This window comes from Giraffa tippelskirchi, chromosome 10 (genome assembly GCF_054371585.1).
Source record: "Giraffa tippelskirchi isolate mGirTip1 chromosome 10, T2T-mGirTip1v1.2.pri, whole genome shotgun sequence".
Lineage (NCBI taxonomy): Eukaryota > Metazoa > Chordata > Mammalia > Artiodactyla > Giraffidae > Giraffa > Giraffa tippelskirchi.
The window spans coordinates 155,745,997-155,770,427 of record NC_137284.1 but is presented as its reverse complement, the minus strand read 5'-3'; the positions used below and the strand labels follow the sequence as shown (position 1 = coordinate 155,770,427).

Here is a 24,431-nt window from a genome sequence, read left to right as displayed (position 1 = left end):
CGAGGGGCGGGGCTTGGGCGAGGGTGAACGGGACCCAAAGGGGGCCCAACGAGCCGATCTGAGTGGGCCGGGCCGGCCTGGGTCTCAGAGCCCATCTGGAGCTCACGGCGGTTCTTCCTCCGTCCCTAGCTTCGGGTTACCCCAGCACCCTCAGAGTCCCGCACCTTGGGGCTGTCGGGTTCCCGGGAGAAGGCGGTGAGGACGCGGCCAAACACCCCGCGCTGCTGGGCGTCCTGCACCTCGTCGCGGTAGAGATGGTCGAGCTGGGAGCACCGGCAGCCGAACACCAGGGTCATGGGGGCAGGCTGCAGCCCTGTGGGCATCACTCTGGCTTGAGAGCGCCCCCAACCCCTCCTGGAGGACCCAGCCCCAGGAACACCTCCCACTGGCTTCCCTCACTCAGGCTGACTGCCCACCCTTTCCTGCAGAAACCACCACTCTCCACTCTTTGGCTTCTAGGAGAGGGCTAGATAGATGTTTTCACAGAGAAGCCCAAGGTCACAGGAGGTGGTGACTTCCCTCTGGCGGGATGGCCAGTGGTGACACTGTGCTACAGCTGGGCCTTCTGACTCAGAATCTGTGCCCTTGGGACCATGTAACCCTGCGGCCTGAGACAACCAGCCCTTCCCTGCTCTGACCCCACATTCTCCCACACCTTCAGCGTCTGCACTCTGCACCTTCCTCTTAGTCACAAGCCCCCTTTCTTTTGATTGGCCAGCTCCCCTGGGCATCCTGTGCCCAATCTGAACACCCTTTAGCTTCCTGGGATCTCAGACACACTCGGTTGACCTCTGACACAGTCTAGAGTCCACCTGGAGCATTTCCATCTTCTGAGTCCCAGCCTCGTCTTCTCCAGGCTTCCAAGTTCCCTTTGTCCTTAATTCAATCCAATGCTACTTTGTGCTAGGCACCAGGAAGCCAGATCAACAGGGCCCTGCTCTTGTCTCTAGGGGGCTCCCCCCGCCCCCTGGTCTAATAAACTTCACCTTTGTAGTCCTGTTCCTTGCCCTGTTTCCTGCCTTTCAGCGCCCTGCCCCTTGGTCCCCCTAAATGGTGTGACTCCCTCCTGCCTTCCGGTCATTCCCTTGGGCCCTGGCCTCACCTTTGCTCTCAATGTCGTGTAGCCGCTCCTGCCAAAATCCCCGGAAGGGGGCGATGCCAGTGCCGGGGCCCACGAGGATGCAGGGCACGTAGGGGTCAGGCGGCAGCCGGAAGGAGGGAGCCCTAGCCAAGACACCCTCCATCAGGCCCCCTTTGTCCCCCTAGATCCTCCACTCCTACCAACCTCGGCAGGGTGGAGAAAGGAGAACCTAACTTGTGTCTAGCTTATAGTGAGCATGATGTGTTTAGTAAAAGAACTCTTCATATTGGCAGGGACTCCCTGGACCTGTGGTTTTTGGAGGTTGTGTCAAAGGAAATAAAGCTCAAGTTTGAACTGAAGAAAGTTTTGATGTCTCAGTTTAGGAGCTATAGAAAGTATGGGGAAGGCAAGGGCCTTTTGGTTCATAATGGGTTCACTGAGTGTATTTGAAACCACAGCCTCGATATCGGCATTTGGTTTGTGTTCACTAGATGTGCAGTTTATTTGTAATTTGGCCTGCCAGATGGGTTCGGGTCACTGGGCCTGGCTGGTGTATCCTGGGAACTCTTCCTCGTGCCACCTTAGGCCTCCAGCTCCTGGGTGCTGGATGGGGCAAGACTTCTGAACAAAGCAGGGAGGGAAGGATGTCCTGAGATCCTTCACTTCCCTTGAGTCCTCAGTGACACTATGGTGTCCTAACTAGTTCTCCCCGGACTAAAGGCAGGTGGAGCACAGTTCCCAGTTACCTGTCTGCCAACATCTGACGGACCCCAGGGATGTAGGGAGAGACATGGTACACCTTCTAAAAGGGACAGGGCCTGCTGGGGTGGGATCCCAGCCCACTTCTGGGAGCTGCAGCTTCAAGGTAGGACCTGAAGTCCAAATCAGTGAGAGGCCCAAAGCTCAGCCAGAGTTGTGAAGTGGCTTAACTGGATGCCCCGTCCTCGTTGGGTTAGGTGGGGCCTGCCTGCTCCCACTCAAACGCTCCACCAAGGCTTCTCCCCTCCCCCCTGTGCAGCCGGCCCATCCATCCGTCCTCGGCCACCCGCGTGATGCTCTGTCCACCCCTGCTCGGACAGACGCTCTCCTCCCCATGCCCTTCCCGCACACTCCGTCCCCCCACCCCCGCAGTGCTCACTTACCCCCTGATGAAGCAAGGCACGGGGTCTCCAGTCTTGAGCTGGCTCAACCACGTGGAGCAGACCCCGTAGTGTAGGGGGCCCAGCCCATCTAGGGAGTGGGGAGAGAAGGGGCCACCGGTGAGGGATCCACACCCCCCCACCCTGCCCCAGGGAGTCACTGCGGGGTCCCGGCCCCATCCCCCCCTCCCCTGCCTCACCTTGGGTCCTGTACGCCAGCACAGCTACCGTGAGGTGGACCTCTCCGGGGTGGGCGCTGGGGGCCGAGCTGACGGAGTAGTACCTGGGCTGCAGCAGGGGCAGCTGGGTGAGGAGCAGCGGGGCAGGCAGCGCCACGGATGGGAACTGCTCCAGCACCTCCAGCAGCGTGGGGCAGCGGAACCACTTCCACTCCTCGTAGCGCCGGGGGTCCTGGCGGGGCAGGGGGCAGTGAGCTCGGCACCTGCCTCCTGTTAACCTCCCTTCTTGACCCCTCCTGAGCTGAGCCTCCTGGAGGGGTGCTTCTTGCTCCTCAGTTGGGGCCACAAACATTTCTCCAGCACCTTCCACATGCCTCTTTAAGGCCAGAGAATTCAGAGATGAAAAGGAACTCCAGAGCTGGGGTGAGAGCGGTCTTAGACCTCCAGGACTTTCGCTGGGGGGTCCCCCTCCCAACAGCTCATCCTGTCTCACGGGCCCCTGCTGCCCCATGGGGGGCTGGCGGAGTGGAGTGGGGTGTGGGGGGCTCCTGACCTGACTGAGTGTCTCGAGCTCCTGCTGCTCACTGGATTCTTCGGCCAGGGTGCTGAGCAGTCGGAGAAGCTGGGGGCTGGGCGGGGAGGTGATGTCCAGGAAGAAGGTGAGAGCCTGGCGCAGCGTGCACGGGGGCAGCCGTGGGTCCCGCACCCAGCTGGGAGGAGGGCCGCCTGGGGGTGGGGAGGGGGGCACGAGGAGGCGCTCAGAGGACGGGGCCACGCTGGGACCACCTTGTCCGGGGCGACAGCTGCTTCTCGGGGGAGGACATGGGGACTGACCACACCTTATGGTGTCATAGGAGGGGCCCTGGGACAGCGGTGGTGGGCTTGTCTGGGCAGCCCGTGTGTGTGTGTGTGTGTGTGTGTGTGTGTGTGTGTGTGTGTGTGTGTGTGTGTGTGTGTGTGTGTGTGTGTGTGTGTGTGTGTGTGTGTGTGTGTGTGTGTGTGTGTGTGTGTGTGTGTGTGTGTGTGTGTGTGTGTGTGTGTGTGTGTGTGTGTGTGTGTGTGTGTGTGTGTGTGTGTGTGTGTGTGTGTGTGTGTGTGTGTGTGTGTGTGTGTGTGTGTGTGTGTGTGTGTGTGTGTGTGTGTGTGTGTGTGTGTGTGTGTGTGTGTGTGTGTGTGTGTGTGTGTGTGTGTGTTCGAGGGCCCCTGCTGGATTGGGTTGGTCTGGGCCCTTGCCTCTCCCCCACTCATCTTATTGTAACTCCAGCCCCGGGGGCAGCAGAAAGCAGACCTGGTGCCAGCTACAGAGCAGGTTAGACTGCTGGGGATGGGGACGGGCCCAGAGGGAGGGGTGGCCTTTTGTGGGGGCTCTGGGGGTGGGCTCTGAGAAAGGAGCCGCGATCCATGCAGCAGGCGAGGCCACAGCAGCCTTCCGTTGGGTCCTGACCCCGAGGGGACGCTGGGGCCAGAGGGATGGAGTGGCCCTCGCTGGCCACCAGCCCCCCCCACCCCCGCACAGACGGCCCCTCACCTGGGCTGCCCTTCTCCAGCTGCTCCACAGCCACAGACTCGGTGGGCGGCGGTGGGTCCTCCACGCGGCTCAGCAGCGCCTCCACGAGGCCCGGCCGGTTGGGCGGGCAGATGCCTATGTGGTCGCCCGGCTGGTACTGCAGCCCCTCCTGGCCTGCAGTGTCCAGGCGCACCAGGATGGTGGCCCGGCTGGGGTGGGGAGGGGTGGAAGTTACAGGAGGGCGAGGGGCGAGGGGGGGTCTGGGGAAGCAGGGGTGGGCAGGTGGGGGTGGGGAGTGGAGGGGTGCCAGGGTCTGGCGAAGGAGGGGTGGGCAGGTGGGGGTGGGTGGTGCTGGGGTCTGGGGAAGCGGGGGTGGGCGGGTGGGGGTAGGGAGATGCCCTCCTCACGTGGACTTGCTGCTTTGCAGGTTTTCCACCGAGAGGACTGTGGCCTGAAACATCTTACGTCTGTGCACGTGGATCAGGCCTGAGGGGTGGGGCGGAGGGTGGCAGGGAGGGGAACAGATGAGACTGAACCCGAGCCAGGGACCCAGGCCTGGCCCCTGAGTCAGTGGGTCCCGGGCCCCCTGGAACCCAGAGGGCCAGCAGGGTCAGCGTGATGTCGGGCCCCACCTGGCAGCAGCTGGAGACCCTCGGCCTGGGCACTCAACCGGTACCTCTGGCGTTTCCAGCTCCGTTTGGGGCTGAAGATGTCCTGGGCGGCGGCCTTGGCCTCCTCCCCGACGCAGAACGTCTCGCAGGAGGCCTGGGGGTGAGGAGGTGAGGGTTGAGGACCCCCAGCCACCAGGGAGGCCCGAGCAGCCGGGAGCTCAGAGGGGCTGATGAAGGGCCCGTTGGGTCCTCCTCGTGACCTCCCTGAAACGGAGGCTGATGGCACCTTGTCCTTCAGCCCACTTGTTGCTGCTGTGCTGGCTACTCTTTTGCACGTATTTGTGTCACGCCCCAGAGAAGGCAGTGGCACCCGACTCCAGTACCCTTGCCTGGAAAATCCCATGGACGGAGGAGCTGCAGTCCATGAGGTTGCTAAGAGTCGGACACGACTGAGCGACTTCACTTTCACTTTTCTCTTTCATGCGTTGGAGAAGGAAATGGCAACCCACTCCAGTGTTCTTGCCTGGAGAATCGCAGGGACGGGGGAGCCTGGTGGGCTGCCATCTATGGGGTCGCACAGAGTCAGACACGACTGAAGTGACTTAGCAGCAGCAGCGTGTCACGCTCACTCGGTAGTTAACCTGATGGGTGTTAATCTCATGTTGCAAGGGGCACAGAACTCCTTGCACACAGTAAGTAGCTATCAGCAAAGGTGTCTGTGCGTTCAGACCCGAGGTCTGATTCCTAGACTGAAAGTGAAAGAAAGTGAAGTCGCTCAGTCCTGTCTGACCCTTTGCAACTCCATGGACTGGAGCCTCCCATGCTCCTCTGTCCATTGGATTTTCCAGGCAAGGATACTGGAGTGGGTTGCCATTTCCTTCTCCAGGGGATCTCCCTGACCCAAGGATCGAACCCAGGTCTCCTGCTTTGCAGGCAGACACTTTAGCGTCTGAGCCACCAGGGAAGCCCAGGGATTCCTAGACTAACAGCTTGCAAGCCTTTCCCAGTCTTTACACACCTCCTTAGAGTCTGCTGAAGATGAAATAAGAAGCTTAGGTAAAGCCCTTAAGTGCTCCTGGAGTGGGCGCAGAATGGGAGGGGTCTCCAGCTGGTCTGCACCGCACACCAGGGGCTGCGGGGGTGGGGGGGCGCCTGGGGCAGGACCCCTGGGAGGGTGTGTATTCTATTTGTTTCTGCTCAGGCGCAAGCCTGGCAAACTGCTTAGCCAGTCCCTTAGCGTGAAACCTATGGCTCATCCGGGATTGGCTGCCGCCTCTCCTCCCACCCATACTGCCAGTCCTGTTAATCTTTCTTTTGTGTGTGTAAAGTCTTATATCTCTTCCTTCCTTCCTTGGCCCCCTCCCTTCCTTCCTACCCTCCTCTGCTCCCTCCCTGGTCAGCTCAGAGCCTTCCTGCTTCTGTCTGGATGCTCCTCCCGGCGGCCGCCTTGCGTTTCTAAGCGCTGTGTCCGCCAGCCTCATGCCTGTTCCCCGCTTCTCTTCTCGCGCATCCAGCTTCCTGTCGCTTCCCTTTGTCTGGATTCTTTACTCCTGTTTTCCATTCCCTCTTCTCCCCAGCAAGGGCTTCCCTGGTGGCTCAGATGGTAGAGAGATGCAATGCAGGAGACCGGGTTCCATCCCTGGGTTGGGAAGATTCCCCTGGAGAAGGGAATGGCTACCCACTCCTGTATTCTTGCCTGGAGACTCCCATGGACAGAGGAGCCTGGCGGGCTGCAGTCCATGGGGTTGCAGAGTTAGACACGATGAGCGACTAACACTCTTCTCCCCAGCAAAGCCTCCATCTGTGCTGGCCAGCCCTCCCCACCCCTCCTCCTGGGGAGTCCTCCTCCTGGCCATCAGTCCAGGCCTGCTGAGCTCAACCTTGGGAACCCTGGTGGGGCCAGCAATGCCCTGAGCCCTGTCAGGACTAGGAGAAGGAGCCCTGTTCAACTCCAGGTGTAGACCCCAGACCAGGCAGGGCTGCTCTGGAGGAAGCCCAGGCTGAGAAAGTCCCGCCTTGTCCTCCCCAAGCCCAGGAACCCCCTCCGGCCCAGGCACCACCCCAAGCCTGTCTGGCCCCTGACTTCCTGTAGTTTCTCAGCTTCAGCCCTTGCGTCTGTCTTCCCTTTTCCCTTCATCCTGCCCTGCACCCCTTCCCCTGCACCCACCCGGAGAGGGAGCAACCTGTGTGCCTCTGTGCCTGCCCGAGGTGCCCGCCTGCCTGCTGGGGCCCTGGCTGCTGCTTCAGGCACCATCAGGGGCATGTCGTCCATCGCTACTACTCAGGACTCAGCCAGAAGGGCTGGCTGTGCGGTGGGGCAAAATATGAGGGTGGATTTTGGAGAAGCAGGAAGGGGCCGGAGTTCCCAAAGGGTCAGGGCGTCAGTGAGGCCCTGGCTTCTTCCGTGTGGCAAGTCTGGGGGCGGATGGAAGGAGTCAGCATTGGAGTTGGAGGGGTGGCGGGAGTGGGGGGGCTCACCTGGAAAGCCGCCTTTGCCCAACCACGGAAGGCCTCCTCCTGGCCGCAGAGTTCATCGCCCTGGCCCAGCTGCAGCAGCCGCTCCCCTCCCAGCTCTTCCAGCCGGGTGTCCACCGCTCGCGCGAAGGCGCAGAAGTGGGGGTACGCCCGGGAGCCCAGTCCGAACACACAGAACCTGGGGTACCGGGAGCCGTCAGGGCAGCCCCCTTGTCCTTGCCCCGGGTGCCCAGGCAGCTTGCCGCCCCCCCCCAGCAGAGCTCCCCTCGCTGAGGCCCCCCGGACCTGAGAGTCCCCAGCGCCCCCGCACTGTCTGTGTTGCTGGACTCCTTTCTCTTCCGCCGCCAGGAGGACACCAGCGGGTCTGAGCAGGAGACGCTGTTGAAGCGGATCTTGTAGCTCCTGCAGGAGACGAGGGGACAAGGGTGTCACAGGGGAGGAGACCCGTCAGGGCCTGAACGCCGCCGGGGCAGCTTCAGGGGCTCTGCCTTGGTGGTGCTGGGGGGGGGGTGGCTTGGCTTTGTGGCTGAGGGTCTGTGTCCAGGGGTCCCTGAGCCCTAGGCCCCGCCTGCCCTCCTCTCTCTGCAGTAGACGGGCCCCTCAGAGGCCCCGGGACTGAAAGTGGGCTCATCACAAGGAAGAGGGTGTCCTGAGGCTGCGGAGGGGGGGCTCAGTCCTGTGCTCAGCTGTCCTCCAGCTTGTTGGGAGGCTGACTTGCGGCCCAGAGAGGGGACTCTGTAGACCCCCTTTCCTTTTAAGTCTCCAAATGCCTCCCTCTCCCCTCCCCCCTCCTTCTCCCCGTCCCCTCCCCTCGCCCCCCCCCGCCCCCACTCACTTGTGCTGTTCGGGCCTTGGGGAGCTGTTGTAGGGCCCCGACATCTCCATCAGGGCAGCTGCGAAACTCTGGGGAGGGCAAGTGTTGGTATCATGATTAGTTTTGTTATATTTCAGACTGTACAGAAGCTCATACTGCACTGGAGTGGTCCCTGTTATTATTAGTTACAATTTTAATTTTTAATTTGTTTTGAACATTTCAAAAAAGAGGTATGGGCTTTTGGAAAACATTACAGAAGCATGTCAAGTAATAAAATAGAAACCCTACCCTTCCCTTCCCTCCAGTCTCATCCATCAGAGCAGGTGTACCATGGACAGCTGTTACACTTTCTAGCCTCTTTTTCATTGTGCTTAATATATATCTGTATTTATAGTTTATTTACTTATTTGGCCATGCCACGCAGTTTTCAGGATCTTAATTCCTTGACCAGGGGTTGAACCTAGGGTCCCCCAAGGTGATGGCACCGTGTCCTAACCACTGGACTGCCAGGGAAGTCCCTAGTTTTCCTTTTAAGTGAAAATGGGGCCATATTATTCTTACCTGCTTTTTGTCAATAACCTATCATGGGTGTCCTTCATGTCCACACACCAACACTGACCTCAGTCTTTTAAATGACGACACAGCATCCCATCATTTGTTGGTACCATTATGTATGAGACCTCCTTCTGACAGGGACATCTGGATGGTCTACAAATAATGCTCAAACACTCATATGTGCCCGTTTCCTCCTTCGCATATTTCAAGAGGGTAGTCCTTGGACATGGACTTGCTGAGCGAGGATTTGAAAACTCGGTGGGTCATCAAATCATCCTTCAGGATCCTGTCCACTCTGGAGGTGACCGCGCCATAACATTTCAGCCAATTTGATAGGTGGAAAACAGCTCTCAGTCTCCCTGCGTTGTCCTAATCACTAGCGGCGCTAACACCTTCTAGAAAGCTGAGCCGTTATCATGTGCTGCCACGGAAACAGCTTAGAACTACACGTGTCAACCTTTGCACAGGAAAAAACAAACTGCGGCAAGGCCATAACATCCGGGATTCACTGCAGATGCATTTAGGTGGTGGGTCTGCAAGTTCACCGCAATTAGCATGTGCTACTTTATTTCCTAAACATTTTCTTTTTTTTTTCAAAATGGGTGTACATGTGTTCCTCATCCTGAACCGAACATTTTCTTGAAGTATAATGTACCCACGGAAAAGCACCCATGTTATAAATGCCCAGCTATATAGCTTTTCACAAACTGAACCTACCTGTGTAGTCAGCATCCCATCAAGAAACGTCACCAGCGTCCTAAAAGTCACCTTCGGGTGAGCCGACCCCCGACCCCAGGTACTCCCCCACCTCCCGCCCTGGGGTCACCACCCGCCCTTCTGATTGAAACACCAGAGATGTGTTTTCCCGGTTTCTAAACTTGGTACAAAGTGAGTCTGATGGTCTGATTCTTTCGTGTCTGGCTTCTTTCTCACTCATACGTGACATTTGAGATTTATCTGTTTTGTTGTGTGTGGTTGTAATTTGTTCGCCCTCATTGATGCATCGCATTTGAATAGACCACGATGAATTTTTCCCATCTATAGTTGAGAGTTATTTGAATTGTTTCCAGTGTGGGGATACCATGAGGAGTGCTGCTTTTAATATTCTTGTTCATGTCATTAGTAAATATATGCCATTTTCTGTGGAGCAAATTCCTAAGTTTCCTCCATTAAAAAAATAATTTGAGGTAAAAATGTACATACATTGAAATGCATGGAATTTAAGGGTGCAGTTCAAATCAGTTTGGTCATTGGGCAGTTTCAAAGTTAGATATGTGTCTACCCAGTGACCCAACAGTTCCACTCCTAGGCATTTATCCAAGAGAAATGAAAACATAAGGCCACAAAAGCCTTGTACAAAACTGTTCATAACAGCTTTATCCACAATAGCCAAGCGCTGGAAAACAGCCCAGGTGTCCGTCAGCAGGGGAGCAGAGAAATAAACTGTTCACGCCCCTGAGGCAGACAGGAATGAACCACGGAATCGTCCAACAGCGAGATGAGCCTCCAAAGTAGGGTGGGTGAAAGAAGCCAGACACCGCGCCCCTCTTCTGTGACCTTCTAATGCAGGTGGCAGGAATCGGGACGGGGGTCGCCTTTGGTGGGGAGGCTGGGAAGCGGATTGACTCAAGGAGTTGACTAGGGGCCTTTCTAAGTGCTGAGAATGTTCTCTGTCTCAATAGGATTGTGGGTCGCACGGATGCAAACATGACTGTCATCCTAGAGACAGCTGGTGAGTGTGTTTTTCTTTAGAAGGGAGGTCGGACGCAGGACTGAAGGGGCAGCGTGGTGGGGGAGAAGCCCTCGGTGGGCATCCTGCTCTAGGGGCCTTTCTAAGTGCTGGGAATGAATGTTCTCTGTCTTGATAGGATTGTGGGTGGATGCAAACATGACCGTCATCCTAGAAACAGCTGGTGAGTGTGTTTTTCTTTAGGAGGGAGGTCGGACGCAGGACTGAAGGGGCAGCGTGGTGGGGGAGAAGCCCTCGGTGGGCATCCTGCTCTAGGGGCCTTGAGGTGTCAGTGCGAAGAAGGCATCTAAAAGCAGAAGCAGACAAGAGCTCCGGAAATGAATGCAGCTGGGGGCGGCCCGCGACCGGGAAGCAGGGAAGATAAGGGTTAACAGTCAGGTATCCGGCCAGCCGATGGGACACTAGTTGGTTTCTTTCAGGATCTGTTCAGAAAGTGAGGTTACCTAATTTCTGTTAGCATCTGAGCAGTGGTCTTTTCTTTTGTTAAGAAAGGAAGAAAAGACAAAAAGCTGAGATCTCACTTTAGCTGCGGTCTTTCCCATCTGTCAATGCCTGACCAGTCAGGAAGTGCCTTCCAAGTGTGAAACGCTTGCTGTGATAGCGGAAGTGACTCGGACTCAGGGTCCTGCCCAGCCGCCCTCAGTTTTGAGTCTCCCTTATTCCCAGGTGCCCCCTTCCCTGGCAGGCCTCACCTCTCCATTCTCTGGGGGATCGCCATTCCCAAAGGTGCTGGTCACCACCAGCACCAGTGTCTCGTGCTCCAGGGACACCACGTCATACTCATCCATGCACAGGACCTGCGGGCAGGGAGAAGACGGACGTCCTGGGGACCCGGGCCTGCTGCCCCGGTCTGTTTCACTCTAGTCCTCCTGGCAGGGCGAGACTCAGGCCCTCACTTGACCCCTGAGTCCCTGAGGGTCCCAGGCTCCTCGTGGGCCCTGTCTGTGACCCTCTTCCTCCAGCGTGTGAATGAGGATAGGGCCAAGACCCACCACCCCGACCCACCACTTCTTTTCAGACCCTTGCCCGCTGGGCTCAGCCCTACCCTCGGGTCGAAGGCCTTCCGGAAGAGCCTTCCCAGCTGCTGAGCGTAGCTCTGCGCCCGGCCGGTCTCGGAGGCATACAGGATGGTCGCCTTCACTCGCTTGGCCATCAGCGTGCCCATGAGTGAGGCAGAGATCTTCACTGCGCTGTGGGTGAGGAGGGGGTGAGGGGGTCCCAGGCGCACAGAGCCAGGGGCCTCCCCGTGCGAGCAGGGTCTCAGTGGGTTTGTAGGGGCGGTGTGCCCACACCACCAATGGGGGGAGGCGGTCCCCAGGGGTGTGGGGGAAGGGCAGCCCCCCACCTGGCAGGGGGAGGCACCTACTTGGCCACTTCCTTAAAGGTCTTCTTCCTGGTGATGCCGGCGCCCTTGGCTGTGCTCCCCTTCCAGGGGTCTGGCTGCAGGGGGATGAGGAGGGGCGGGAGTGAGGGGGGAGAGGAGAGAAGAAAGGGAGGTTGGAGGCCCCTGGCGGCTGCTCCGTTAGAGCTGGTGGAGTAGGCAGGAGTCAGTGGGGTGGGGGCAGGCACCTGGTAGCGGAAGGCAGGGGACAGGACATAGTTGACCATCTCCTGGTGGAAGACGGGCGTGAGGCTGCCCGAGATGGGGGGCACGATCCAGGCCCAGTCGGCGGGGCAGCCCCCCCTGGCTTTCTGCTCATTCTCCAGGTGCTTCATGAAGGACACTGTGGCGGCGTGGTGGTCCACGATGGTCACCTTGGCGAGCTGGGGTAAGGGAGGGAAGGGGGGGCCGGGCTGAGACCCAGCCCACAGACCTGCACTTCCGTCACTCACCCCAAACCTAACACGCACGGTCTTCCCAAGCCAGTGTCACCCCCTGCCTGCCTGGGGCGCACATGGTCCTGCTACCAAGTCAGCAGCTGAAGCAGCGGCTCTGATCTGCGATGTCTGTGTGCCCACCTTGTCCCCACCCCACACATCAAGATAGTCGAAGCTCTCGAGACCCTGCAGAAGTACTCAGCAAACCCTAGTTGCCTTAAATTATAATGCTCAGCATGCAATCGATCCTAGAATTAGAGTTTCCAGAATCCAGTGGGTCCCCTAAAGTGCAAAGCCCGGAAGGCCGCCGGGGACCACAATTACTGGGTATGTGCCAATCAGCTGGGTTTCCATGCTGGGACCACCGGCCTAGGCGCTCAGAGCCTGTAACTCCGACCCCTGCCCGCTTTCTAAGTGCCTCCCTCTCTTCCAGCCCCGATCCCTCGCACTCCTGGCCCGTCGGGGCCTGTGCACCTGATAGCTGTGCAACACAGCCAGGTTGATTTCCACAGCTGCCTTGTCCTTCCACAGGGACGAGGTGGTCCGGGTGTCCAAGTCCATGCAGACGGCCACATCCTAGGAGCAGGGGTGCCCGGGGTCAGTCAGGATGGGGGTGGGGGAGGGCGGGCAGAGAACATCTGTGTCTCTAACTCATGAGGGGTGGAGGTGGGAGTGGGTGAGTGGCCATCTGGGGGCCCACCTGCTTCACTGGGGGCTGATCACGTTCCTGCCTGCACAGGCACCTCAGGGCCGAAAGGGACCCTGGCACCAGCGACTTGTCGGCCCATGGATTTCTCATCTCTAAAATGGGTTGTAACATGTTCTGAGTCAAAATATCCTTCGAGAGAGCCTCCTAGGTGGCACTAGCGGTAAAGAACCTGCCTGTCAATGCAGGAGACATAAGAGATGCGGGTTCCTTCCCTGGATCAGGAAGATACCCTGGAGAAGGGAATGGCTACCCACTCCAATATTCTTGCCTGGAGAATCCCATGGACAGAGGAGCCTGGCAGGCTACAGTCTATGGGGTTGCAAGAATCAGACACGACTGAGTGACGTAGGACACACATACACACATGTTTTGAGAAACCGATGAAAGCTCCAGCCCCCATTCCCAAAAAAATAACTACATCTCCACACGTAGGCACCCACTTTGCTCCACCTTCGGTTCTAGTTCAGGAGGCAGGCTGGACCTGGCTTGTTCAGATTTCTCCCTGTTGCTGACATCCTGTACATACCGCCCCCCCCAAGCCTCACTGGTCCTCACCTCCAGGATGTTGTAGCGGTGAGGGTCACACAGGTTCCGCGTGCCGATCTCCGTGCTCATGTACCAGCCGCTGAAGGGGGCTGCAGGGAACTCCAGACCCCCGATTTCCAGCAGCATGTTGGACACGGCCGGGAGGGCATACCAGCGCAGGCCCAGGGCCGCGAACCACTCCAGTCTGTTGGTGTCAGGGCGTGGGATCAGCCTCTGCGGAGCCTTACCCACCTGGCCATCCCCCCTCCACCTGCCCCAGCCCCTCTGTGCTCACGTGGGGTGCTCCAGGGGCACTTCAAGGACCAACTCGGGGGGCAGAACAAAGAGCTCCGGAGCCTCGTCTGGGGCCTGGAGCAGCAGGGGCAGCACATCAAAGCGGCCGTTTCCGGGGGTCCAGCCATGCTGGATGCAGAGCTGCGGGGAGCGGGCCAGGAGCGGGGTCTCAGGGGCCCAGCCTCGGGCTCCCTTCCTCCATTGTCTCAGTGAGATCCCCTCCCCCTGCTACGCTGACCGCTCTTCCACTGGACCCTTTTGCCTCCTCCCAGAGCCCTCACTGGTTGGCTTTCCCCTTCTCCGCCTCCCCGTGCCCACCTCCGTGATCTCCACGTTGGCCGGGTCCCCCATTCTCCAGGTCCCCCCTTCTCTGCCTCCCTCTGCCCACCTCCATGACCTCCACATTGGCCGGGCCCCCCATTCTCCAGGTCCCCCCTTCTCTGCCTCCCCGTGCCCACCTCCGTGATCTCCACGTTGGCCGGGTCCCCGCGCACAGAGCCGTCCTGCTGTCTGTAGCCTGCATAGCGCACCAGCTGGCTGTTCCAGATTCGGAAGTCTCCGCGGCCCGGGGTGCGCTGCGGGAACACTGTGATGGCCGAGCTGACACGGGGATGAGAGCTGGTCAGGGCCTGGGTCCACGGCCCGCGCTGGGGCAGGGTGGGGTCTCGAGCCGGGTTGGGGGCACTCACCGAAGGTTGCCGCGGTTGGTGGCATACTTGATGTGGTTGCAGATGTAGGTGAACATCTCCTGTGCTGAGCTGCAGTCCCGGGCATCGAATACCTGAGCCGGCCAAGCAGGGAGACAGGAGGGAGGTGCAGGTCTTGAGTAGCAGCCCCAGGAGAAGGGAGGGAAGTGGGGCAGGGACTGACGACCTTGCCACAGCCCTTGAAGGCTGGCGGTACTGAAAGCTGTGAACTATGGCTCTTTCTTCTCCGGGCAGCCTCCCTGACCCTTTGGCCCCGCACTGATCCTTCCTGTCCTGCACCCTACACGCCTGGGATAGCCTGGCCTGTTCCTTATGCTGGTGAGTGTCTCCCCATCCCTATAGGCTGACTTGGTCCCTGGTACAGAGGAGGGACCCAGTGACTGCCAAACTGATCACTGGGGAAAGGCCACCGAGGGACCAGGAGGCCACCCGGGGTGTGGGTGGCAAGTTCCCAGTTTCTCACGGTGCTCAAGCAAACGCGGGTGAGCCTGGCCCATCTTCTGACCCTCCTTGGGCTCACAGATGACGGGAAGGGGGGTGGCTGCAGTAGGTGGCCTCTAGGGATCCTATCCATCCTGGCATTCTGACGCTAGGAGGAGCCATCCTCTCTGGTGGGGTGGAAGCCCCAGAGGCTGGGAGGTCTGATTCCTGCTTCAGGGAGGAGGGGACTCGTATTGGTGACAGCGGCAGGCCTGGGGTCAAGAGTGGGTCAAATACAGAATCTCTGCCGGATTCAGAGCTGAGCTGGAGCTTCGACCAACTTCAAGGGTCGTGCCAGCGTCAGACAGGACCGTTCTGATTTTATTCGGGACTCCTTTGGGATTTACGGGGCACGTGGCTCCCTTCCAAATTCTCTGGTGTCCAGTTACCACTAAGGAAGCCAAGGTCACAGACCCAGCTCCCCTGTGGGTCATAGTGCCGGGCACAGGCAGGCTGGCTGTGAGTCATGTGGCGGGCTTGTGGAGGAGGGTGTGGGCCAGAGGCTCTGGGGGATGCTGGGAGGGAGCAGTGTTTGGCGTGAGGAGGCTGGGCTGGGCAAGTGGGGGCCTTTTCTGGAAGACTGGACCTGTTGCTCTGACAATACCCCCCAAACCCCCACTGCCCCAGGGATCACTGCTCAGCTGTCCTCACCCACTCAGTGCATCCATCTGTCCACCTGACTGTTTCTCCCCACCCAGCCAGGGCACTGCTGTGGCTCTTAACAACCAGCTGTTGGCTCCTGGGCTGAGGGCTCTCCTGGGATACAAGTTTCTAGGGGGATCGGGCAGGGTGTCCTCGCTGCTGGGACCACCCCCACCCCCCTGCCCCGGAAAGCCTCGGGAGCTTGTCACACCCCTCTTTTTTCTCTTTCGTGTCCCCTGGCCCCCACACTGGGTGCTTGCCGGCCAGCCACACCTGCAGCTTCCCCCACTGGATGCGGCCCACGCAGCGGGGCGCGTTGCGCCAGGCCTGCTTGGCCCCGAACACCAGCTCGCTCTCTCGGAGGTGGTAGGTGCCCGTGGATGCCACCTCGGCCTCCACCTCCTGAAGCCGCTCCTCGTGAGCCTGGGAGCCGCTCCTAGGGAGGAAGAGGGGAGCGGGAGGAAGTCGTTGGCAGGGGAGGACCACCCAGGCTTGGTGAGCGTTTTTTTTGGAGGGGCGCGGTGTTGGTGGGTTTTGAGCTCAGGCCCCCCCCACCCCGTACCGTGTGGTATCAGGATGGGGGGGAATGGGAGTGGCCCCGAGGGAAGTGTCACCAGCTTCTCCGTCTCAGCAGGACCTGAGCCGTAGGACAAGGAGGGGCGGAGGGGCTCAGGGGAGTGTCTCTCGCCTCTTGATGGAGCTGTAGTACTGGTTGATGAAGTCCCTGGCCTGGCTCAGCAGCTGCTCAGCGGGCGGAGGTCCCTGGGAGGGCCGGGTCTGCAGTTTCCGGGGGAACACCAGGGAGCCCAGGCAGCGTCTGGGGGTGCAGGGCCCATCCTGGGTCGGTAGAGCAGAACCAAGGTCAGGACCAGATCAGGGCTGGGGGGGTTGGGGGGTACGGGGCTGGGGCCTGGAGGTAGAGTCTGGGGCCCAGAGAGGGCTGGGGGCTGGGGCTCCCGGCTAAGACTAGGAAACAGCTGGGAGGTTGGGCTGGGTTAGGGTGGCATGCGAGTGAACAAAGTCCCCCCGGCGTGTCCCTCAGCCCCGCCAGTTCCTCCCGGGTGGGGGCCTCAGCCCTCTGGACCCTGACCTGGGATGCGGGCGGGGCTCCAGGCCTTACCTGCTGGGACTGCACGCACAGAGTGTCGTAGGTGATGCTCCCCAGCTCCCAGTTCTTCACGCGAGGGAACTTGGGCCCCTCCGGAGGCCGGGTCAGCGTGGGGCTGTTGGGAGCTGGGCTGGGTCACGAGAGAGAGAAGCGTGGGGCCCTTGGGGAGTGTCCCAGAGACCTCTCCGGCCGTGTCAAGAGCCCCACGACTCATTGCTTGCCTGCCACGGGCTTTCTCACCTTTCTTCACAGCCTCAGGCCTCAGGTGGTATCGCCCCCCACCCCCCCGCCCCGGGGGTACAGATGAGAGATCTGAGGCTCAGAGGACCTCAGGATCTTCCAGGGGCCAAACGGCCACTTCTATAACCAGGCCCGCCTCACACCCGCCCTGGATGCTCGGCCAGACCCGGAGCCGCCAAGGGCTGCAGCACTGGGATCCCGAGGCCCTGGCACAAGGCTGGTCCTGGTCCCCGCGGCCTCCTCTGGACATCCTCCCCGAGGTTGACATGAGCTCTTGCTGACCCGGACGGGGATGAGCCTGAGGAAGCCCCGGCAGGGACTCCTGGCTCAGATTTCCCTCCAGCTCACACCCCTCCTGACAGTGGCCGGTGTGTGTGTGTGAAGGGAAGCCTAACCGGCCTTATCACTTCCTCCCAGAGCCGCCGGCCCAGCCTCGGGGAGGAAGGGAGGGCCTCGGGGTGCTCTGGGCCCCGGCCCCTAGCCCTTCCCCGCAGAGCCGCCTGCCTGGCCTGGCACCCCACCTGGTCCTTCTTCTCCCCAGGGACCTCTGCCCTGGAGAGGGGTGGGGGGAGCGGGGTGGCCCTGCTGGGGGCCGGGGCTACAGGCTGAGTTTTGGGGTTGATGGCCAGTGGGATGAGGGGTCTGGAGCAGGGGAAAGGGGACCTAGCTGCCCTGTGCTCTCAGTTCTTCTCGAGGCTCTTCGTCTCTCCCCCATGGCCTCAGTCCCTCACCCCATCTCTCCCCAGTTCCTTTCCATTCCCATTAAATTGTCACGGCTGTCTGTTTGAAGTCTTGCTGTCAACTAGCAACTCACAACAACCCCGTGGGGGTAAAGGACCGCTCTGTCCATATTTGATACAAACGGAGGTTCAGAGAGGTTAAGTAAGCTGTTTCAAGTCACACAGCTCTTGGCAGCCGAGCAGTCCTCAAACCCTGGCTATGCGCACCTGCTACGCTGGCACCCTCGCCCCCAGCTTCCACCTGCTGCTTGCCAGCCCTGATTCGGGTTTCTCTGGTCTGAGCTTTCTTGGCGATCTCGCCCTGTCCACACCGAGAGCCTTTGGCCCTCCGGAGTGGGCTGCAGGCTCCAACCCTTCCCAGCCCAGTCTGCAGGCCTCAATGGCTGCGCCCCCCAGCCCACCACCTGTCCCCTAGCCTCTGCGGCCCTCACCTGTGGTCCAGCACGTGGCGGGTGGTGGGTGCCGGGGCCCGGCTGGGCTCAGGTGCTGGGGCCCGGCTGGGCTCAGGTGCCGGGGAGGCCGGGCCCTGCTTGCCGCACAGCCCGAGGCCCAGCCCCAGCCCCAGGCCGCAGGGGGGCCCAGGCTCCTGGCCCACGCTCTTCAAGTTGCCCATGTCCCTGGGGCAGGAGGCCTCTGTCTGCTCTGTGGCTCCCAGCAGAGCCTCGGGCCTTTTCCTTAGGAAGGGGAGGGGGCGATAGGAGGGGGCCCTCGCCCCGCCCCGGCCCACACACACAATGGGACAGGAACTAGCCTGGCTGGGAGGCTCCAGAGCCTCGGCTCCACACCCGCCCACAGGCCCAGAGGGTGGAGGGCCAGACGCCTGGGTTCCGCTCTGAGAAGGAGGGTGATAAGGGGGAACCCAGGTGTCTGGCAGAGCCCTGGGGTCGGAGTGCAGGGACTGTGTGCAAGGTGCGGTGGGACGGCGGGATGGGCTAACCAGAGCGCCCGAAAGAACCCTTTGGCGGTGTCTGACCGGAGGAGAGGCCTTCCACCTCACCCTTGCTGGTCTCGCCCCGAGGTGACAGGCAGAAGATGGGCACTGTGACCGCAGCAGGTGACGACGAGTCCCTTGCTCTCAGTGACCACAGGGACCGCTAGGGTCACCCCAGGGCTTTGCTTGACCACCTTCCCAACAGCTAAACACTCCTGGACTCCTATTGTTGAGTACTTTTGGGTTCCTGGGGATACAGGCCCAGCAAGGGGGCACTGACCCTTTGTCCTTGGGTCTGGCATTAGGGTATCCCATTCCCTCCCGGCCCCCATTTCCTGGAACCCCTGCCCCCCCCCGCCTGCTGCCCCTTGTGACTCAAGTTGGGGGACACAAAAGGGCAGGAAGCTGCGATCCAGGGCCTCCACCCCCTACCCTGTCATCCAGTGACGCATGCTTTCCCAGGGGGTGGGGGTGGGGGATAGGTCAGCAGATAGACCCAGCGGTCAGGGCTGAGGCAGGGACTGCCCACAGGGGAGATCGTGGAGCCCTGGCAAGCGTGCGGGGTGAGGGAAACTACAATTCCCAGAATGCAGGTGGTGTACTCAGGCACTCCTCAGGCACCACAAGCCGTAGCGCATGCTGGGGTTTGTAGTTCTAAGCCATCTAGGGGCTGGAGAAGGGCCATAAGCTGGGGCTTCAGCATCTACAGGGGTTCCAGCCTTGTGGGTCTGAGACCATGCAGACCAGGAGAAACTGCGAGGAAGAAACAGAAGTAGAGCGACTGGGATGGGCAGAGACCGGGAGAGGCAGACAGGCAGACAAACAAACATGTAGATTTGTGTTGGCTGAGCTCCTTCGAAAAGCAGTGGAAGATATGATGGGTGCGGGCCTGGGTGGGGGGCGAGCAGGCGGACCAACGGGAAGGAACGGGCTGTGCTGCAAGCTCTGGGGTCACACCAAGAAGGTGGGGTCTGCCGGTCTGTAGGGAGGAGGGTGAGGGGGGCCTTGTATGCCCGGACAAGCCTGACCTCCTGGGCTCCCAGAAAGCTTTGCTGCCCCTCCGTCGGCCAGGGGGCAGGTGAGATTCAGAAGTATGAGGCCTGTGTTCATCTTGGCCTGTGCCCCCCACCCCGCCCCCCGCTGGCCCTGGAATCCGAGGCTCCACCCCACTCACCTCTGGAGGCAGGAGATGGGGTCCAGGCCCCTACCTCTCAGACATTCTCCCCACCACGGCAGAAGCTGATGGACCCCATTTCTGGCTCCCATGTAGCCACCACCTACAATGCACATGACTGAGAATGGCTCCTTTTTCCAGATTCCAGCTAACAGCTGTGACTGGCCTCCCCAGGGACAAAGCAGCAACAAGCTGCAGATGCTGAAGTCATTACAACCTCTTGCCTGCAGCCCTGACCACAGCCCTTCCCTGTGGACTCCTGACCTCGAGGTCTCCCCTCCCATCTGCGCTCCACACAGCCGCCAGATCCATCTTAAAGTCAGGGCTGACCTCACACTTTGTCCCTCCCTGAAGCCTTCAACCCAAGGTCAACACACTGGCCCCGGGCCTCGATTCCCCTCATGTGCCACTCACAACCCTCTGTTCTAGACAAACGGGCTTCCACACAGATTTCCAAACAGTCCTTGTGTCCTCCTGCCCCCGGGCCCTTGCTTATGCCACCCTCTCCCCTTTTCCCTTAGCCCTCCGACTAAAGAAGATCTTTCTTTTCCTTCCTCGTGGCCCAGCCGTGCTGCCCCGGAGGCATCCTGCCCAGGGAGGACCTGCAGCAGGAAGTGCAGGTGTGATGACCTGAGACTGCCCAGCACCCAACCCAAGACCACCTGCTCCTGCAGGGCTTCATATGATCCCTGGGCCCCCGAGGTCCGCGGGTTCAGCACTGCTGCCCACTGGGCCTCGCTGTGGTTCGAGGCCGTTCCCATCCAATCCTCCCTCCTCTCTCCTTTGACAGATGTCAGACCTGCATCCTGTCCCTTGCATCCCCGTTATCTTTGGCAGGTGTGAATCCCTTTGCTTCCAGTTCTTTCTGGGTGTGCTTCCTGGAGGACGCGACCAACACACGGCCCCGGTGCGTCTCCTTGCTTCCTCTAGCCCCCTTTTCTAGGCTTCCCAGGCCTTGGGAATATCTGTTGCCCTGGTTCCTCCCAGGGGCGGTTCCCGGGCAGCTTGCTCTGTGTCAGATTTCTCTTCCAAATGAACTTTCGAGCTCTGGAAAAATAGGGCAAGCGCTGCTCTTCTGGGGTCCTGCCAGGCCTGTGTCTTCTGCACCAAGTAGGTGCTTTGTGGATATTGGCTTGCGCAGCTACATGTGCCGGCAGCTATGTTCTTGAGGCAGTTGGAGAGGGGCCGCTGAGCAGGAAGTTGGCTGAGGCTCTTGGGTCTCGGTGGGCAGAAGGAGTGGGTTGGACTGGGGAAGGTGATGGTGCCAAGAGGGGGCCTTCTCTGGCCAGAGAGGCTGGGGACAGTGGAGTGCCGCTGCATGGACGGTGGGGACCAGGGGGCCCTGAATTGGTCTGGGCAGAGCGAGCCTGGCAGGGGTTTTAGGAAGAGAGACAGAGAAAAAGTAGAGCTAGAGAAAGTCAGAGGTGAGGCTTTACCACAGGGGAGTTTCTGTTTGGCTGCATTTCCTCGAGTTTTGGCCAGCACTGCCCCGCGCGTCCTAGCTCCCATCAAGGGACTCTGGCATGCTTGATGGTTTGACCCTTCCACCTCTGGGCTGGGGTCATTCCCATCCCTCCCCAGGCCCTGCCTTGATCTTTACCAGCCATCCCTAGTAGGCATTAAGTCTTAGGCGTCTAAGTGGCTGATAACTCTTCTTAGCAACTGCATTTTTTTTAAGTTGGGATGTAATTGCTTTATAATGTTGTGTTAGTTTCTGCCATACAGTGAAGTGAATAAGCTCTATGTATACACATATCCAGCTTCCCGTGTGACTCAGTTGGTAAAGAATCTGCCTGCAAAGGAGGAGACCTCCTGCCAATGCCCTGGATCAGGAAGATCCACTGGAGGAGGAAATGGCAACCCACTCCAGTTTTCTTGCCTGGAGAATTCCATGGACAGAGGAATCTGCTGGGATACAGTCAATGGGGTCGCAAGAGTCCGACACGACTCAGTGACTAAACCACCACCATACACACATCCCCTCCCCCTCGTCCTCCCCCCAATTCCACCATCTAGGTTAGCAATTGCATTTTAAAGAGTAGTTGCTGGGTTTCTCTGGCGGTCAAGTGGTTAAGGTTCAGCCCTTCCACTGCAAGAGATGTGGGTTCGATCCCTGGTCCCGGAAACCAAGATCCCACATGCTGCATGGCCAAAAAAAAAAAAAAAAGAGCAATTGCTGAAAAAACAAAAATTACAAAATCTGCAGAGTTGAAGTTTCCATTGATGGGAGAGAATTTTAACTTATATTTTCTTAGCTGTACTGCATGGCTTTCAGAATCTTTGTTCCCTGACCAGGGATTGAACCTGGTCCCCCTGCAGTGGAAACGCAGAGTCCTAACCACCAGACTGCCAAGGAATTTCCAAGAATTTTCATTTTTCAAAAAAAAATTTTTAATTGAAGGATAATTGCTTTACAGAATTTTGTTGTTTTCTGCCAAATATCAACATGAATCAGCAATATGTATCAACATGAATCAGCCATCAGTTCAGTTCAGTTCAGTCGCTCAGTCGTGTCTGACTATTTGCAACCCCATGGACTGCAGCACGCCAGGCCTCACTGTCCATCACCAACTCCCGCAGTTTACTCAAACTCATGTCCATTGAGTTGGTGATGTCATGCAACCATCATCCTCTATTGTCCCCTTCACCTCCCACCTTCAGTCTTTCCCAGCATCAGGGTCTTTTCAAATGAGTCAGTTTGGCCATCAGGGGGCCAAAGTATTGGAGTTTCAGCTTCAACATCAGTCCTTCCAGTGAACACATAGGACTGATCTCCTTTAGGATGGACTGGCTGGATCTCCTTGCAGTCCAAGGGACTCTCAAGAGTCTTCTCCAACACCACAGTTCAAAAGCATCAATTCTTCAGTGCTCAGCTTTTTTTATAGTCCAACTCTCACATCCATACGTGACCACTGGAGAAACCATAGCCTTGACTAGACCGACTTTGTTGACAAAGTGATGTCTCTGCTTTTTAATATGCTGTCTAGGTTGGTCCTCACTTTCCTTCCAAGGAGTAAGCCATACATCAACATGAATCAGTCTCCTCCCCTCCCTTTTGAACCTCCCGCCCATCTCCCTCCCCATCACACCCCTCTAGGTTGTTACAGAGCCCCTGTTTGAGTTCCCCGAGTCATATACAGCAAATTCTCACTGGCTCTCTTAACTTACTTGGGATTTTGAGCAGGAATGGACTTTGGAGAGGATCAGTTTGGGATCCCCAGCCCTGACAGTGGCTGTGTTTCCTGGCCCTGGGGAGGCCAGCCGCCAGCCCCCAGCCCCATCAGTCCTGATCCATAAGGGTGAGAGACCCTTTGATGGGTGAGTAAGCCAGGCCCTTGGTGTCCCCTGCTCCCTCAGAAGGCGACCCACCTTACTCCTGCCTTCCCCCTCAGAGCAGGAAGCCCTGCGGGGCTGGCGGCTAGATGCCCTGACCTTGGGGAAGGGAAGGCCCTGGCTGGGGGTGGGGGCGTGTGTCAGGGCTGCGGGATGGCGGTGGGTGCTGGCGCTGGCCAGGGGTGGAGCGGAAGGCCCTGGCTCTTTATAGCTCAACCCGGGGTTGTTCAGTGTGAGCTGGAAGTGCCCCACCCTCCCTGCTATGAGCAGCTTCCTTCCCGCCTGCTGGCAAGCCTGGGTGGGGAGCCGAGGGGAAAGGAGGGGAGGGAGGCTGGAAGCGGGTGACCCCCCCCAACCGGGGAGTCTGTGGGGGGGGTGACCCTCAGGATGTAACTCACCTTGGGCTTGGGAGCAGAGAGGTTGGCCGAGCTTCCCGACTGCAAGGCAGAAGGCTGGGTCTTTGGGGGTGGTCAGGCCTCCCTGTCCATCACCAACTCCCAGAATTTACTCAAACTCAGGTCCATTGAGTCGGTGATGCCATCCAACCATCTCATTCTCTGTCGTCCCCTTCGCCTCCCGCCTTCGATCTTTCCCAGTATCAGGGTCTTTTCAAATGAGTCACTTTGGGGTGGGAGTGGGGGCTATGGGCAGGGTGTGGGGTGTTGCTCAGGCCCTGGAAGATGCTGGCTGTCCGCAAGGGGCTCCTGGCGGGCACCAGGGCAGCCGTCTAGCAGCCTGAGCCCTTCCTGAGGATGCCACATGGAGGCAGCAGAGAGCTGGAGAGAAGAGATGGCCACAAAGGCCTGAGCTCAGATCCTTAGACCCCAGGGAGACCCAGGATGCGCTGGGGACTGTGGCGTGTGCCTGGCCGGGGTGGTGGGTCCACACTAGCTCTCTGGGATCCTGGAGTAGTTCTTCTGCATAAACCTGAAGCCCCTGATGATGACTCTGTGACCAGTCCACCCATGGAGGAGCAAGGGTCCTCTTAGAAGACCCCCCACTCCTCCAACCCTCCCCAGGTTTGGATCTCCTGGGGAGACAGTACTAACTTCCTGAGGAAAACCTGGTGTCTCCTTGATTCTCCTTGAAGTTTAGACTCTTCCTTCTCAGCCACAGTGGATTCTCTGCCTGTGTGTGTACATGTAAGTAGGAGGATGTGTGGTTGTGTACGAATGTGTGTGTATATGATGTGTGTATATATGTACGTGTGTATATGTACGTGTGTATGTGTGTCTGCGTATGCACATGCCCGTAGGCAGTGTGACCCGGGGCTCACTCCTTTCCCTGCCTTCTATTCTGGTCCCTGCCCCTTCCAAAGCTAACGTGGACCAAGAACATCAGGGTGGAAACGAATGTTTTCACATCCCTGGGGACTAGAAAATGCCCTTTGTTCCCGAGATCCCGAGTGAAAATTAGGTGTTTTTAGGGTCAGGCTGAGGTTTCCTGATGGACGACCATGGGGTCCCCTATGTCAGGCCATGGGGGGCCCTACGTAGAAGCCATAGTTGTCGGGGATCAGCCTGACAGCCTCTACCCACTTCCTCTCTCCTCCTCTCTCCTTCAATCCCTCTGGCTGGCCCAGTTTCCTGGTGTGGTTGCTGATGTGGTTCTGAGTCTCT

At 59.0% G+C, this 24,431-nt stretch overlaps 2 protein-coding genes across 6 annotated transcripts in view; one reads left to right on the top strand and one right to left on the bottom strand.

Annotated features, from left to right (window-relative positions):
• Window positions 1–997, top strand: part of ATG9B (autophagy related 9B) — a 12,889-nt gene extending 11,892 nt beyond the window's left edge. The window contains exon 16 of the mRNA XM_081533394.1: window positions 130–997. The gene's annotated coding sequence lies outside the window, so the exon portion shown is untranslated. The remainder of the gene's footprint in view (window positions 1–129) is intronic.
• NOS3 (nitric oxide synthase 3) overlaps window positions 1–24,431 on the bottom strand; it is a 25,583-nt gene extending 1,152 nt beyond the window's left edge. Inside the window, exons 1-27 of one of the 5 annotated variants that reach the window (XM_081533386.1) lie at window positions 24,351–24,423; window positions 23,211–23,588; window positions 19,480–19,582; window positions 17,806–18,048; window positions 16,407–16,524; window positions 15,975–16,123; window positions 15,560–15,722; window positions 14,147–14,238; window positions 13,916–14,057; window positions 13,459–13,598; window positions 13,194–13,368; window positions 12,404–12,505; window positions 11,681–11,875; window positions 11,478–11,551; window positions 11,157–11,301; window positions 10,804–10,908; window positions 7,828–7,895; window positions 7,278–7,394; window positions 6,996–7,170; window positions 4,539–4,671; window positions 4,314–4,392; window positions 3,928–4,115; window positions 2,953–3,125; window positions 2,421–2,631; window positions 2,224–2,311; window positions 1,103–1,224; window positions 165–313 (exon numbers count right to left, since the gene is read on the bottom strand). In XM_081533386.1, coding sequence (XP_081389512.1) covers window positions 165–313; window positions 1,103–1,224; window positions 2,224–2,311; window positions 2,421–2,631; window positions 2,953–3,125; window positions 3,928–4,115; window positions 4,314–4,392; window positions 4,539–4,671; window positions 6,996–7,170; window positions 7,278–7,394; window positions 7,828–7,895; window positions 10,804–10,908; window positions 11,157–11,301; window positions 11,478–11,551; window positions 11,681–11,875; window positions 12,404–12,505; window positions 13,194–13,368; window positions 13,459–13,598; window positions 13,916–14,057; window positions 14,147–14,238; window positions 15,560–15,722; window positions 15,975–16,123; window positions 16,407–16,524; window positions 17,806–18,048; window positions 19,480–19,571 — 3,438 coding nt within the window. In that variant the 5' untranslated portion in view covers window positions 19,572–19,582; window positions 23,211–23,588; window positions 24,351–24,423. Of the gene's footprint in view, window positions 1–164; window positions 314–1,102; window positions 1,225–2,223; window positions 2,312–2,420; window positions 2,632–2,952; window positions 3,126–3,927; window positions 4,116–4,313; window positions 4,393–4,538; window positions 4,672–6,995; window positions 7,171–7,277; window positions 7,395–7,827; window positions 7,896–10,803; window positions 10,909–11,156; window positions 11,302–11,477; window positions 11,552–11,680; window positions 11,876–12,403; window positions 12,506–13,193; window positions 13,369–13,458; window positions 13,599–13,915; window positions 14,058–14,146; window positions 14,239–15,559; window positions 15,723–15,848; window positions 16,124–16,406; window positions 16,555–17,805; window positions 18,049–19,479; window positions 19,583–23,210 lie in introns of those variants that run through there. The other 4 variants (XM_081533388.1, XM_081533389.1, XM_081533387.1 and 1 more) reach the window with 4 other exon arrangements.